Source organism: Bufo gargarizans, chromosome 4 (genome assembly GCF_014858855.1).
Source record: "Bufo gargarizans isolate SCDJY-AF-19 chromosome 4, ASM1485885v1, whole genome shotgun sequence".
Taxonomy (NCBI): domain Eukaryota; kingdom Metazoa; phylum Chordata; class Amphibia; order Anura; family Bufonidae; genus Bufo; species Bufo gargarizans.
Window position 1 is genome coordinate 245,228,554 of NC_058083.1, and position 14,291 is coordinate 245,242,844.

Genomic DNA, 14,291 nt, shown 5'->3' on the forward strand with positions numbered 1-14,291 from the left:
TTGAGCAGTGTATTTGCACCCCAGATAAAGGGTGACATTAAGGATTAAGTTAGGACCAAATCCAAATTTGTGAAGAACCTGAAACAAATAGGGCCACTCAACAGAGTCAAACGCCTTTGCATTGTCCAAAGACGCTAGAGCCCATCTCTTCTTTCTGTACTCCTATTTGGGTCACCACCTGCACCCGTCTTATATAATCAGTGGTGGATCTACTGGGCAAAAATCCTGATTGGTCCGGATGAACCAAGGTACTGGCTACTCTCCCAAGGCATATGGCCAAAATCTTTGCTATAATTTTATAGTCAATGTTCAATAAGGATATCTGCCTATACGGTCCACACTCGTCTGGTTCCTTGCCCGGCTTAAGGAGGACCACTATGGTGGCATCATACATTGATGGTGGTAAGCATCTTTTTTTGAAATGCATCCTCATACATGTGAATTAGCAATGGGTTGATATGGGTAGCATATTTAACGTAAACCTCTAGAGGTAGTCCATCGGGACCAGGAGATTTACCCCTAGCCAGCTGTGCTATAGCATCTTCTAGTTCCAGAGTGGATATAGGGGCTTCTAAACTACCTATTGCCTCCTGTGCTAATGTAGGGAATTCCAGGTCTTCAAGATACTGCGTGACGTCATCCGTCCCATAATTTACTTTGGTCTCATAAGTCTTTATAATACTCTTGAAATCTACCCGCTATAGTTTCAGGGTCTGACAATATCTGACCATCCAAGGCTTTGATACGTAATACCGTTGGGGATGCCTGATTTCTGTCTGACAATGTGAACAAGCAATTTGCTAGATTGGTTGCCCAATTCAAAATATGCTTGTTTTGTAAAGAACATTTTCTGTTGGGCTTTTTCTTTCAGTGGGGTCAGATACTGACTCCCTAATGTTAACCAAGACTCTTTGTTCAGGTTATTGGTATCAGCAACATATGCTGCTTCTAATCTAGAACATTCCGCTGCCAGCCTTTCCTCTTGTCTAGCTGCTGACTTTTTATTGAATGATATAGTAGATCTTGGGCATCCCCTAAGGTATGCCTTTATAGTTTCCCAAAGTAACGTGTAGTCTGTAACCTCTCCATGCTCTAACATAAAAACCTTCAACTGGTCAGGAATGCGATCAGAAGGTCCAAACAGGGACAACTAAAAAGGAATGATCCGTGTTGAGCCTCTGATCCCAGTCTCAACACTGTATCAGTGAATGATCAGAAATGCCCCTTGGTCCGTACTCTATTCTGTATGTCAGAGAGCACATAGCGGAGTTACCAAAAGCATAGTCTATTCGCGATAGTGTATTATGGCTAGTTGAGTGACATGAGTACTGTCTAGTATCGGGGTATTTAAGGCGTCACATATCTATCCAACCTACATCTCCCAGTAATGTGGCTAGAGAAGTCTTATCACTAGGGCGGCTGTAAGAAGCCTCAGCCAAGTGATGTCTGTCCAAGTTCTTGCCTAAGGTCATATTAAAGTAACCTTACTGCACGGGCCGATGGCTATGAGGCTGCAAAACTCACTGCCTGCTGAACAATCTGTAAGGAGAAGGGCGGTGGAATGTATATACCTAGTATAACATGTAGTATACAGTTGATGTATGCATATATGAACACAAATCTCCCAGCCGGATCTGACAGGCCTCCATTTCCTACCTAGGGGATTTGTCCACCAGCAACGACACTCCCCTAGACAAGCTGGTATAGCATGAATGTTGTGCCCATTTGAACCCAAGGCTTTTTGGGTACGTCTTGTAGTATCTGCCGTTTAAATGAGTTTCCTGCAAACGGAGTACATGTGGATTAAATCTTCTGATTGCAGAAAAGACCATGGTGCGTTTCCTGGCATTACGCAGTCCCGTAACGTTCCAGTACATTATACGTATTTCCGACATGTCAATCTTGTGAAAAGGACTTTGTTTCCCTCCTGTCTCCCTCTCTGTACTTTACCCTTTCCAATACGGCACATAACATATAACATTTGAACCCTCAGGTGTACCCTGATATAGGTGGTGAGTGCCTGCATGGTGAAACATTAAACCATCTGACACTCTTGGCTGTTAAAGACAAGACACTTCGCCTATTGTGTGGCACTTCAGATGAACGGGGTGTGCATATGGCAAGTTACCAGTAGCACCATATAACATATATCTGATGTATAAGAGAAATATAAGTGACTAGCGACCCAATCCCCAACTTCTAATGGAACCCGGATAGTTAGACCAACAGGGACTTCCCCTCACGCTCATTAACTCCGCACTTGCCTAGACAATAGCTGTGACATGTAAGAGCTTTACCTTATCATGCCCAATTCCCTGCCTATCCCACATTCCCTTTCTTAACTATAAACTTGATCACACTATCTCTTGTGAGATTTAGCTGAGAACTGAGATAAACAATAACATTCAAGAGCTGATAATTAGTCAGTATAAGTGTCCCCGCTGGTCCCGAGTCCAAGTCCAAAGACCCCCTTTTTGCCGTTGGCAGTGAAGGACTATATGGGCTGTCATCTTGGAGGTCTAGCGTTTTTGCCCCTGCCATCCAGCTAGTTTGTGGCCTCCTTCAGGATTGTTGAACCTGCTCACTTCCCCATCCACCACTCTTAATCGAGCCGGATACACCATGGAATTGGATAAATTCTTCTCCCGGAGTCGTCTTTTCACCGGGCTGAATGTTGCCCTGCGCTTCTCTAGCTCGGACAAAAAATTTGGGAAAATCATGATGTTATCATACTTTAGCTCCTGCTTGTTACGCGCCATTTGCAACACATAATCTCTGTCCATAGAATTTGGCAATCTCGCAAATAGAGGTCTTGGAGGAGCCCCCGGTGGAAGGGGCTTCGCGGGCACACGATGTGCACGCTCGACAATGAAGGCCGATGAGACTGTTGCCTCTGGGAAGGAGTTACGGAGCCAGGTAGTGACTAATGCACATGGGTTGTTACCCTCTGATTTTTCATCTAAACCGATGATCCGCAAATTATTGCGTCTTGTGCGGTTCTCGTAGTCGTCACATTTCTGTTGCCAAAAATTGACCTGCTCCAGCTCTTGTATTTTCGTAGGGAGTGGCTGTAAACGGTCTTCCACTTTTGAGATCCTATTTTCGGTCTCTGACGCGTTCACGCATGGCCTGCATGTCATGGCGAAGTAGCCTATATCCACCTTCACCTCCTCCAGCTTGCCCACCATTGATGTGCGGCAGGTGGCTATCGCTTGCAGCAATTGCTCGGTGACCTGTTTTAAGGATGGCTCAGTAGCTGCACTTTCCGCTTCATGTGCAGGGCCATCTCTTATCCCATCTGGGGGTGGTGAGCGGTAGCCTGCACCATCTTGATCTTCCACACTGGCAAACTATCGGAGCCGGTCAGCGGCCGACTGTGCTCTATTATGGGCCATGGTTGCGCTGCGGGTCTTTCCCGACCTCCTGCCTGATCTAGATGTTATTTTTGCGGCAGATAAATTACAGGATTAGCTTGAAGTTAGGGTATTGGGTCCGGCGCTCAGTTAAATGTGTCCGCTCATATCGGCTTCCCGCCACGCCCCCGGGTTAACTGTTTAAAGGTTTTCTAAGAAATGCTATCTTGATCAGTTTCTATGAGGAGGTAAGTTCTAGACTTGACCGGGGCGAGTCAATGGATGTCGTATGTCTTGACTTCACCAAAGCATTTGATACTGTGCCACATAAAAGGTTAGTATATAAAATGAGAATGCTTGGACTGGGAGAAAATGTCTGTATGTGGGTAAGTAACTGGCTCAGTGATAGAAAACAGAGGGTGGTTATTAACAGTACACACTCAGAATTGGGTCACTGTCACTAGTAGGGTACCTCAGGGGTCAGTATTGGGCCCTATTCTCCAATATATTTAATAATCCTCTTGTAGAAGGCTTGCATAGTAAAATATACATTTTTACAGATGACACTTAACTGTGTAAAGTAATTAACAAGGAAGAGGACAGTATACTGCTGCAGATGGATTTGGATAAATGGTAAAACACTGGGTAACACTGACATGGAAAAGGACCTACTGTAGGAATTTTGGTGAACAGCAAACTGCAGAAACCAGTGTCGGGCAGCTGCTGCCAATGAGAAACGGCTGCATCAAAAGGAACATGAATGCATGTGATGAGAACAAAATCCTGCCACTTTACAAATCATTAATCGGACCACACATGGAGTACTGTGTACAGTTCTGGGCTCCTGTGAACAAGGCAGACATAGCGGTGCTGAAGAGGGTTCAGAGGAGGGCAACTAAAGTAATAACTGGAATTGGTAGACGACAGTACCCAGAAAGAGTATCAACATTAGGGTTATTCATTTTAGAAAAATACACGACTGAGGGCAGATCTAATTACTATGTATAAATACTCTGAGCAAAGATATAAACACAACACTTTTGGTTTTGCTCCCATTTTGCATGAGCTGAACTCAGACTGAAGATCTGAAACCTTTTCTACATACACAAAAGACCCATTACTCTCAAATATTATTCACAAATCTGCCTAAATCTGTGTTTGTGAGCACGTCTGATTTGCCGAGATAATCCATCCCACCTCAGAGGTGTGGCATATGAAGGTGCTGATTAGACAGCATGAATATTGCACAGGTGTGCCTTAGACTTCCCATAATAAAAGGCCACTGAAATATGCAGTTTGATCACACAGCACAATGCCACAGATGTCGCAACGTTTGAGGGAGCATGCAGTTGGCATGCTGACTGCATGAATGTCTACCAGAGCTGTTGCCTGTGCAATGTTCATTTCTCTACCATAAGCCGTCTCCTCCAAAGAAGTTTCAGAGAATTTGGCAGTACATCCAACCGGCCTCACAACCGCAGACCATGTGTAACCACACCAGCCCAGGACCTCCACATCCAGCATGTTCACCTGCATGATAGTCTGAGACCAGCCACCTGGACAGCTGCAGCAACAATCTGTTTGCATAACCAAAGAATGTCTGCATAAACTGTTAGAAACCTTCTCAGGGAAGCTCATCTTCCTCATCAGGGTCTAGACCTGATTGCAGTTCGTCGTCATAACCGTGTGATGGCGTCTGGCACGTTGGAGAGGCTTTCTGTTCACGGATGAGTCACGGTTTTCACTGTTCAGGACAGATGGCAGACAGAGTGTGTGGCGTCGTGTGGGTGAGCGGCTTGCTGATGTTGTGGATCGAGTGGCCCATGGTGGCGGTGGGGTTATGGTATGGGCAGGCGTATGTTATGGACAACAAACACAGGTGCATTTTATTGATGGCATTTTGAATGCGCAGAGATACCGTGACGAGATCTTGAGGCCCATTGTTGTGCCATTCATCCACGACCATCACCTCATGTTGCAGCATGATAATGCACGGCCCCATATTGCAAGGATGTGTATACAATTCCTGGAAGCTGAAAACATCCCAGTTCTTGCATGGCCAGCATTCTCATCGGACATGTCACCCATTGAGCATGTTTGGGATGCTCTGGATCGGTGTATACGACAGCGTGTTCCAGTTCCTGCCAATATTCTGCAACTTCGCACAGTTATTGAAGAGGAGTGGACCAACATTCCACAGGCCACAATCAACAACCTGATCAACTCTATGTGACGGAGATGTGTTGCACTGACTGGTTTTCTGCTCACTAACACAGATTTTGACAGATTTGTGACTAATATGAGGGTCTTTTGTGTATGTAGAAAATGTTTCAGATCATTGAGTTCAGCTCATGCAAAATGGGAGCAAAACCGAAAGTGTTGAGTTTTATATGTTTGCTCAGTGTATATCAGGGGTCAGTACAGAGATCTCTCCCATCATCTATTTATCCCCAGGACTGTGAACAGGGGACATTCTCTGCATCTGTAGGAAAGAAGGTTTGTACACAAACATAGAAGAGGATTCTTTACGGTAAGAGCAGTGAGACTATGGAACTCTCTGCGTGAGTAGGTGGTGATGTTGAGTACAATAAAATAGTTTGAGGGGCCTGGGTTTATTTCTGGAGTGTAATATTACAGGCTATAGCTACTACAGATGGGTTGTTAATCCATGGAGTTATTCTGATTTGGATTAGTGGCTTCTAAATCATGTTTGTTCTGTTGTTTTTTTTTTGCCTTCCTCTGGATGGACAGATGTCTTTTTTCCAGCCTTATAAACTGTTACTATATGAATGTGACCAACACAGATGCCTACAGCTGCCAAGTGCACATGCAGCAGGTCAGCCAGATCCATAGATACAATTCTGCTGACAGAAGCGGTTTGAGCTTAGATACCTCCCCCTGCATTTCTCAGATTTATCGGTCAGTGTTGAAAGGCCTATTGCAACTCCTTCACTGTAAAAGCCAGTGAGGGGGCTGCAGGGAAGTGAAATGAACAGCACCAGTAACCCTTGATGTTAGACTGCACCAGTATATGGTATCCACTTATAGGTTCTGCATGACTGGTTTTCTACCAGCCAATCGCCACGCTCAGAAGGGCATGTAATGTAGTGGAAATCTCTCTGCAGGCAGCCATTCTAGTTGGTGACTGTGTACAAAGAGGTTATATGTTCCTCTGCTGTGTGTTGGCTGGCTTGGACTTGTGATGAACCACCACTGCGACTCTTCACTGTTCCTGTAAAGAAGAATTTCTGCAACTGCTGCAAGTGAGATCGGCCATCATTGCCTCTGCAACTGATATGGTCAGTGAGGAAGAAGAGGGTGCCACATTCTTCTACTTCTCTTCCATCTCACCATCACTCAGTGATGAGGGACCTTCAAGAATGTGCCCCTAGTTGAGGCAGCTCCCCAGAGTGATCTCATACAGACCCCACCCCTTGAGGATTATCTGCCTCAAATCCCGATGTTTGTGAGGAGCTTGGGAATCCAGGTGGAAACAGTGGCTTCATAATGTTGGTAACATCAAGGTTTGCCCCCAGTCATGTCCTCAACTGAGATTGCGCCTCCTCTATTAGGGACGGGAAAAACACATCCAGGGAAGTTAAATCCAGTTCCCCTCTCCATCAATGTAAATTGCAGAATTTTTCAGGAGTATGTAATCACTTCTGGATGATGTGCGGCTGACCTGACACCATTTCTGGCAGACGTTACTGCACTCTACTTCTGGGGTTTGAGTCCTCTGGAGACGCTGGTGGTCTGGACGCAGGAAGGCTTTTCATTCCTTGCACCACATCCATGGGAGGAGCTTCTAATAGCACGTAGAAGACGCAGTCAGGTAATATAAGCCTATACACAGCCAGTCGGTGTCTGCGTTCCCCTGAAGCATACATGGAGCTAGCTGACATTGGAGAAGCAAGGGTGGACTTGGGCTCTGTGAGTTAAATGCCTTGCTTATGATCAGGGATGAGCGATCCCGGACTGTAAAGTTGGGGTTCGTACCAAACATTACGGTGTCCAGGTACCTAAACACGGATTTTGGCGTGAAAGTACGTATTTGGATTTTAAATAACGCTTGTTGAAAGGCTGCAGCGCAGCCAATCAACAAGCTTTTAAGCTGTGGGCACTTGGAAGCCATCACAGTAATGCCTAGTGTTTATTACTTTGCAAAGCCTCGCTGGACTTCAGGTAATAACTTCATAAATAGATTTTTACTGAAAAAACATTTCCCGAACTCTGGTTCAGTTCCAAGTGGTACCTTCGAACCAAACCCGATTTCGGGAAACCCTTTTTATACAGCAGAACACAATTTATGAAGTTGTTACAATACGAAAATAAGGGGTTACAGCCAGCTCACCTTCTCATCCTGGGTGTCGGTGCACGGAGCGGACTCAAGCCAGTCCTCAAGGGTAATGCACAAAGTAGAAAATAAGCCTCGGCACCAGAGTGGATGTGATGAAAAATCCCAGTCTTTATTTATCACCAAAATACAGGTGGATACAGCAGACAGTATACTGGCTCCCACTTTATCCCCAAGATCTACGCGTTTCGAACGATGGTGTGAGATCATGGCTAAGAACACCATCGTTCGAAACGCGTAGATCTTGGGGATAAAGTGGGAGCCAGTTTACTGTCTGCTGTATCCACCTGTATTTTAGTGATTAAATAAAGACCGGGATTTTTCATCACATCCACTCTGGTGCTGTAGCTTATTTTCTACTTTGCGTTATGAAGTTGTTACCTGAATTCCCGCGAGACTTTGCGAAGTAATAACTTCGGGTCATCTGAGCCAATACATTCAAATACTGTACGGAGCGCTTGCTCCGTACAGTATTGAAACGAAACAAAGTTTTATGCGATTCAACTTCAGATGTTTCATTCGAAGTCTATTCGCTCATCCCTATTGTTGCCTAATCCCCTCATGAACAGGGCCAGGCAGTGTTCACGTCATCCTGCCTGGCCCGATCTTCACCTGAAGTCTTGTGTCTGCAATGTGGCGCAGGCGTAGTAAAGGATAGATGCTCCTCCTTACTGCGCCTGTGCCGCTTACATTACAGTCCACCCAGAAGAAGACTAGATTACTGTGCTGGCGAGCATCTATACCTTACTACACCTGTGCTTTAGGCTACATGTACACGAACGTTGTTTGTTTGTGTCCTCAGTTTTTGTTTGTTTTTTCCAGATAGGATGCGGACCAATTCATTTCAGTATGTCCGTTCCGTTGTCCGTCCGTTTCTAGTTTGTGGACAACGATGGGCATTATTACAATGGATCCGCCCAAAAAATGGATGCCATACGGAACGTCATCAGTTTTTGTTTTTTTTGCGGACTGCAAAACATACGGTCGTGTGCATGTAGCCTTATACTGAACGGCGAAGTGCAGACACGAGACTTCAGGTGAAGTCAAAGCCAGGCTTGATGATGTGAACACTGCCTGGCCCGGTCAATCAGTGTTGATGGTGAAGTCATAGGAAGGAGAACGGAGATTCTAGGAGTAGTGGCAACACCCCCATTGCTCCCAGAGGCTCATTTGTATAAAATACATTTTTCTCAGAAAAGGAGGCACATAAAAAGATAGGGCTGCGATTGACAGCTTCAGCTAACATTAGCACATGTATAGCATCAGCCTGTTCGACAACATTGTTTCTAATGACGGATGCCCTTTAACCCTTTCTACCCAGGGCCAGTTTTCACCTTCCTGCCCAGGCCATTTTTTTTGCAAATCTGACATGTCACTTTTTGTGGTAATAAAGCCTCATGCAGTCGTCCGTGAAACACGGTCTGTGAGATACCGGACTGGCATTGCAGGAGCGCATGGCGTCATTGGATGCTATGACGCCGGTATTTCAGTCCGGCTTAATTTTGGAACCCTTTTATTTATCCAAGCCATTCTGAGATTGTTTGTTTTTGGTTTTTTTGTGACACATTGTACTTCATGATGGATATAAATTTGAGTCAATATATTTCACCTTTTATTTATGAAACAAATCCCAAACTTACCAAAATTTTTACAAATTCGCAATTTTCTAAATTTCTATTTCTATACTTTTAAATCAGAAAGTGATACCTCATAAAATATTTATTACTTAACATTACCCATGTGTTTACTTTGTTGGCATCATTTTAAAATGTCAGAAGGCTTAGAATTTTAGAAGCAATCCTTTAAAAAAAATTTAAGAAAATTTCCAGAACCCACTTTTTAAGGACCAGTTCAGGTCTGAAGTCACTTTGTGGGGCTTACATAGTGGAAACCACCCATAAATGACCCTATTGTAGAAACTACATCCCTCAAGTTACTCAAAACTTTAACCTTTTAGGTGTCCCACAAGAATTAAAGGAAAATGGAGATCAAATTTCTAAATTTCACTTTTTTGGCAGATTTTCCATTTTAATCCATTTTTTTGTTTAACACATCAAGGGTTAACAGCCAAACAAAACAATATTTATTACTCTGATTCTGCGGTTTACAGAAACACCCCACATGTGGTCGTAAACTGATGTAATGGCGCAGAAGGAAAGGAACGCCATATGGTTTTTGGAAAGCAGATTTTGGTTTTTAGATGCCATGTCCCATTTTAAGCCCCCCCTAATTCACCCTTACAGTAGAAACTCCTAAAAAGTGACCCTATTTTGGAAACTAGGGAATAAGGTGCCAGTTTTGTTGGTATATTACTATTTTGGGATATATAGATGGGGATATAGATAGATAGATAGATAGATATATGAGAGAGAATAAAGCATTTTTGTCTCCATTTTCTGAACGCCTTATTTTTGTAATTTTTCTGCCAATCGTCTTGTGTAGGGGCTCGTTTTTTGCAGGAAGAGTTGATGTTTTTATTGGTACCGTTTTTGGGTACATATGATTTTTTTTTTTTTTTTTTTTTTTTTATCATTCATCATTACACTTTATGGGGCAAGGTGACCAAAAAATTGGTAATTTTGGCACCGTTTTTATATATTTTCCCAGCGTTCACCTGAGGGGGTTAGGTCATGTGATATTTTTATAGAACAGATCGTTACGGACGTGGCAATACCTAATATGTATACTTTCTTATTTAAGTTTTACACTATCATTTTTTTAAACAATTTTTTTTTTTTCCATCCCCCCTATCTCTGCTTAAATCGCTTGGTGGACATGTCAATAAATGAAGACTTCCTACACTATATGGAGAAAAGTATTGGGGGAGACCTCTTAATTCACCTCTTAATTCAAGTGTTTAATTCAGTCCCATTAAATCGGGTGTATAAAATCCAGCACCTAGCCATGCAGTCTGCCTTTACAAAGATTTGTAAATGATTGGGTCGTTCTAAAGAGCTCAATGAATTCAAGTGTGGTAGTGTAATAGGATTTCACTGTAAAAATTCACTTCCCTTCTAGATATTCCACCATCAACTGAGAATGGAATCATACCATCAACTGTTATTCCAAAGTGGAAGCCTTTAGGAACCACAGCAACTCGGCCACAAAGTGGCAGACCACTTAGGGGATGTTCACATGACCGCTTTTAATAGCAGAATTATGGTGCAGACAACCGCTCCGAAAAAACTGCCATCGGCTGTGTCCTTGCTGTTTTCCATTCATTTCAGTGGGTGGCAGCTCTAAGGAAAGCAGAGCAGTGCCTGCGTCGAAATGTGACCTGCTATAAGCCGCTCCTCAATGATCCTCAGAGCTGCCTCCCATTGAGACATATGGGAGGCAGAATGCACTGTTTCAGAGGAATTCCAGCCCAGCCATCTGTACTAAAGTTCCACTGTAAAAGCAGTCATTTTATAGTTACAGAGCGGGCCCAATTTTATAGCATGACTCTGCCCCAGTGAAAGGCAGGGTTTGGTGTGGAAAAACTTGACTGACTCGCACAACCCTATTGAACACCTTTGAGATGAGCTAGAATGGAAATTTTTAGGCCTTCTCACCCAACATCAATGTCCAACCTTACAAATCCTCTTCTGGATGAATGGGCAAAAATTCCCAGACACTACTACAAAATCTTGCAGAAAGCCTTCCCAGAAGATTGGAAGCTGTTTTAGCTACAGATGAGCGATATACATATGTTATCTATAATAATGCCTACGGGTTTAGAATGGGATGGCATAAAAGCTCCTGTACATGTAATGTGTAGGTGTTTCAATACTTTTATCCACAGTGCATGTCACGAGTGCCTTTTTTCACATGTGGATTATTGTTCTTGTATCTAGACTGAATCGAGCTCTCGTACCTTAGTCAATTCTCCTGTACAATAAATGTGATCATTTTACATTGTTCCCCTTTTATTGTGTTTGACGCCTATTACAGTTTGTGTTCACTGGTTGTGAAAATGCTGTTCACGCAGTTCTTTCTTATAAAAAAAAAAAAAATGTTCAGTCAAAAGATATGATGGAAGAAAGATTTAAAAAGGTTACTCAAGACTATTAAATGTCCTACCCCATATGCTGTGCCCCTCACATTGAATATACTTACCTGGCTCGCTGCTCCTGGTCTCTGCACTGCCGCAGCTGCTTCTCCCCGTGCATGGATGAAATCATCCAGTGTCGGAGACTAGCAGGCAGTGACTGGGACTAGCCTCCCTAGCTTCACCCGCGATGCTAAGGAGGGTGGTCTCCGTCTGCCATTGGCTGCTTCCCACCGGCAACAGATGTTTTCATCAGCACACGAGGGAGAAGCAGCAGTATGGGGACCAGGAGCGGCGCAAGAATCTAGGTAAGTATATTCGGTGAGGGGCCCGGGCATATGGGGGACATTTAATGGTCTTGAATAACCCCTATAATTTATCTGTGAAATTTTGCTCATTTTGTAGGTATTACACTCTAATTTTATGTAGTTAATTTCTGTTATTACAGGAGGGAAAACAATAACATTATATGCAGTGACTTAAAGGAAGGCCAAAAGAGACAAATTCCTAATCCTGTACGTAGTTTTCATGATGCATTTCAACCATTTCCAGAAGTAATGGATGCACTAGAAAATGCTGGATTTCAAAGACCGACGCCTATTCAGGTGAATTAAAATTTAAGCAATATAGAGGGCAATTATTCCCGGAAGTCAATCCTTTAGGAGCATTGCTCTTTATATTTGGGAGAACTCCCAAATATCCTTTGTTGAAGCCAATAGAATCTGTCACTGAATAGATGACTTAAAAGGGGTTTGGGAAAAAATTGTCCAAGAGTGTCTCGGTCCTCCTAGCTGGTCTCTTTTTACTTGGTGGCAGCATTCACGTGGCCTTCTACCCAGAGGTTTTGTGCCGTATTCCAGAGACCAGTGATTAGCCGCACTGGTTATGTTGGTATAGGGAAAGGTACCACTGCAGCCAAGTAAACTGGGTGAGGATGACTGAAGCTGGAATGTCATGGAAATAGGTAATTGATGCTTCAGTTATTTTATTCCAAAAGGAAACGTCATACACATATAATGGATAGCAGTCACATTTCACATTCTTGCTCTTTGTAGGAATGAAACTAGAAACGGACAAATGTACTTTTGCCTATTTCCAGCATGACTTCATAACAGGGGGTCCCTGATCTGTTAAAAAGCTTTTCTTACCTCTGTTTGTATAGAATTTACAGAGATTTTTTTTTTTGTTGTTGAATTGTCTACTGTAGTATTCCAATCGGTTACATTTTCTGTTTATCATGTTCTAGTTTTACCAACTTTTTTTTTTTTTTTCCTGCCCATCTTGTTTTTATTTTGAAGTCTCAGGCATGGCCTATCATCCTTCAAGGATTAGATCTCATTGGGATTGCACAAACAGGCACTGGGAAAACACTGGCATATTTGTTGCCAGGATTCATTCACTTAGATCTCCAACCAGTGTAAGTTCCTGTCGTCTTATTAATAATTTTAAGATTCTACTTTTTATCCACTAACCTGCCAAACCTTCCGGTCATCACAAAATTCATTATGAAGCTGGCTGACATTAGCTAATGTCAGCAGTACATAACTGTGTAATTTTTATTTGCCTACAGTACAGACCAAAAGTTTGGACACACCGTCTCATTCAAAGAGTTTTCTTTATTTTAATGACTATGAAAATTGTAGATTCACACTGAAGGCATCAAAACTATGAATTAACACATGTGGAATTATATACATTACAAAAGTGTGAAACAACTGAAAATGTCATATTCTAGGTTCTTCAAAGTAGCCACCTTTTGCTTTAATTACTGCTTTGAACACTCTTGGCATTCTCTTGATGAGCTTCAAGAGGTAGTCACCTGAAATGGTTTTCACTTCACAGGTGTGCCCTGTCAGGTTTAATAAGTGGGATTTCTTGCCTTATAAATGGGGTTGGGACCATCAGTTGCCTTGTGGAGAAGTCAGGTGGATACACAGCTGATAGGACTGTTAGAATTTGTATTATGGCAAGAAAAAAGTAGCTAAGTAAAGAAAAACAAGTGGCCATCATTACTTTAAGAAATGAAGGTCAGTCAGTCTGAAAAATTGGGAAAACTTTGAAAGTTTCCCCAAGTGCAGTCACAAAAACCATCAAGCGCTACAAAGAAACTGGCTCACATGCGGACCACCCCAGGAAAGGAAGACCAAGAGTCACCTCTGCTGCGGAGGATAAGTTCATCCGAGTCACCAGCCTTAGAAATCGCAGGTTAACAGCAGCCAGATTAGAGACCAGGTCAATGCCACACAGAGTTCTAGCAGAAGACACATCTCTAGAACAACTGTTAAGATGAGACTGTGGGAATCAGGCCTTCATGGTAGAATATCTGCTAGGAAACCACTGCTAAGGACAGGCAACAAGCAGAAGAGACTTGTTTGGGCTAAAGAACACAAGGAATGGACATTAGACCAGTGGAAATCTGTGCTTTGGTCTGATGAGTCCAAATTTGAGATCTTTGGTTCCAACCACCGTGTCTTTGTGCGACGTAGAAAAGGTGAACGGATAGACTCTACATGCCTGGTTCCCACCGTGAAGGATGGAGGAGGAGGTGTGATGG

The 14,291-nt window shown here is 43.1% G+C and overlaps 1 protein-coding gene across 1 annotated transcript in view; it reads left to right on the plus strand.

The window, feature by feature from the left end:
- The window catches only part of DDX43 (DEAD-box helicase 43), a 166,851-nt gene that overhangs the window by 67,008 nt on the left and 85,552 nt on the right, over positions 1–14,291 (plus strand). The window contains exons 6-7 of the mRNA XM_044291120.1: positions 12,186–12,342; positions 13,036–13,154. Coding sequence (XP_044147055.1) covers positions 12,186–12,342; positions 13,036–13,154 — 276 coding nt within the window. The remainder of the gene's footprint in view (positions 1–12,185; positions 12,343–13,035; positions 13,155–14,291) is intronic.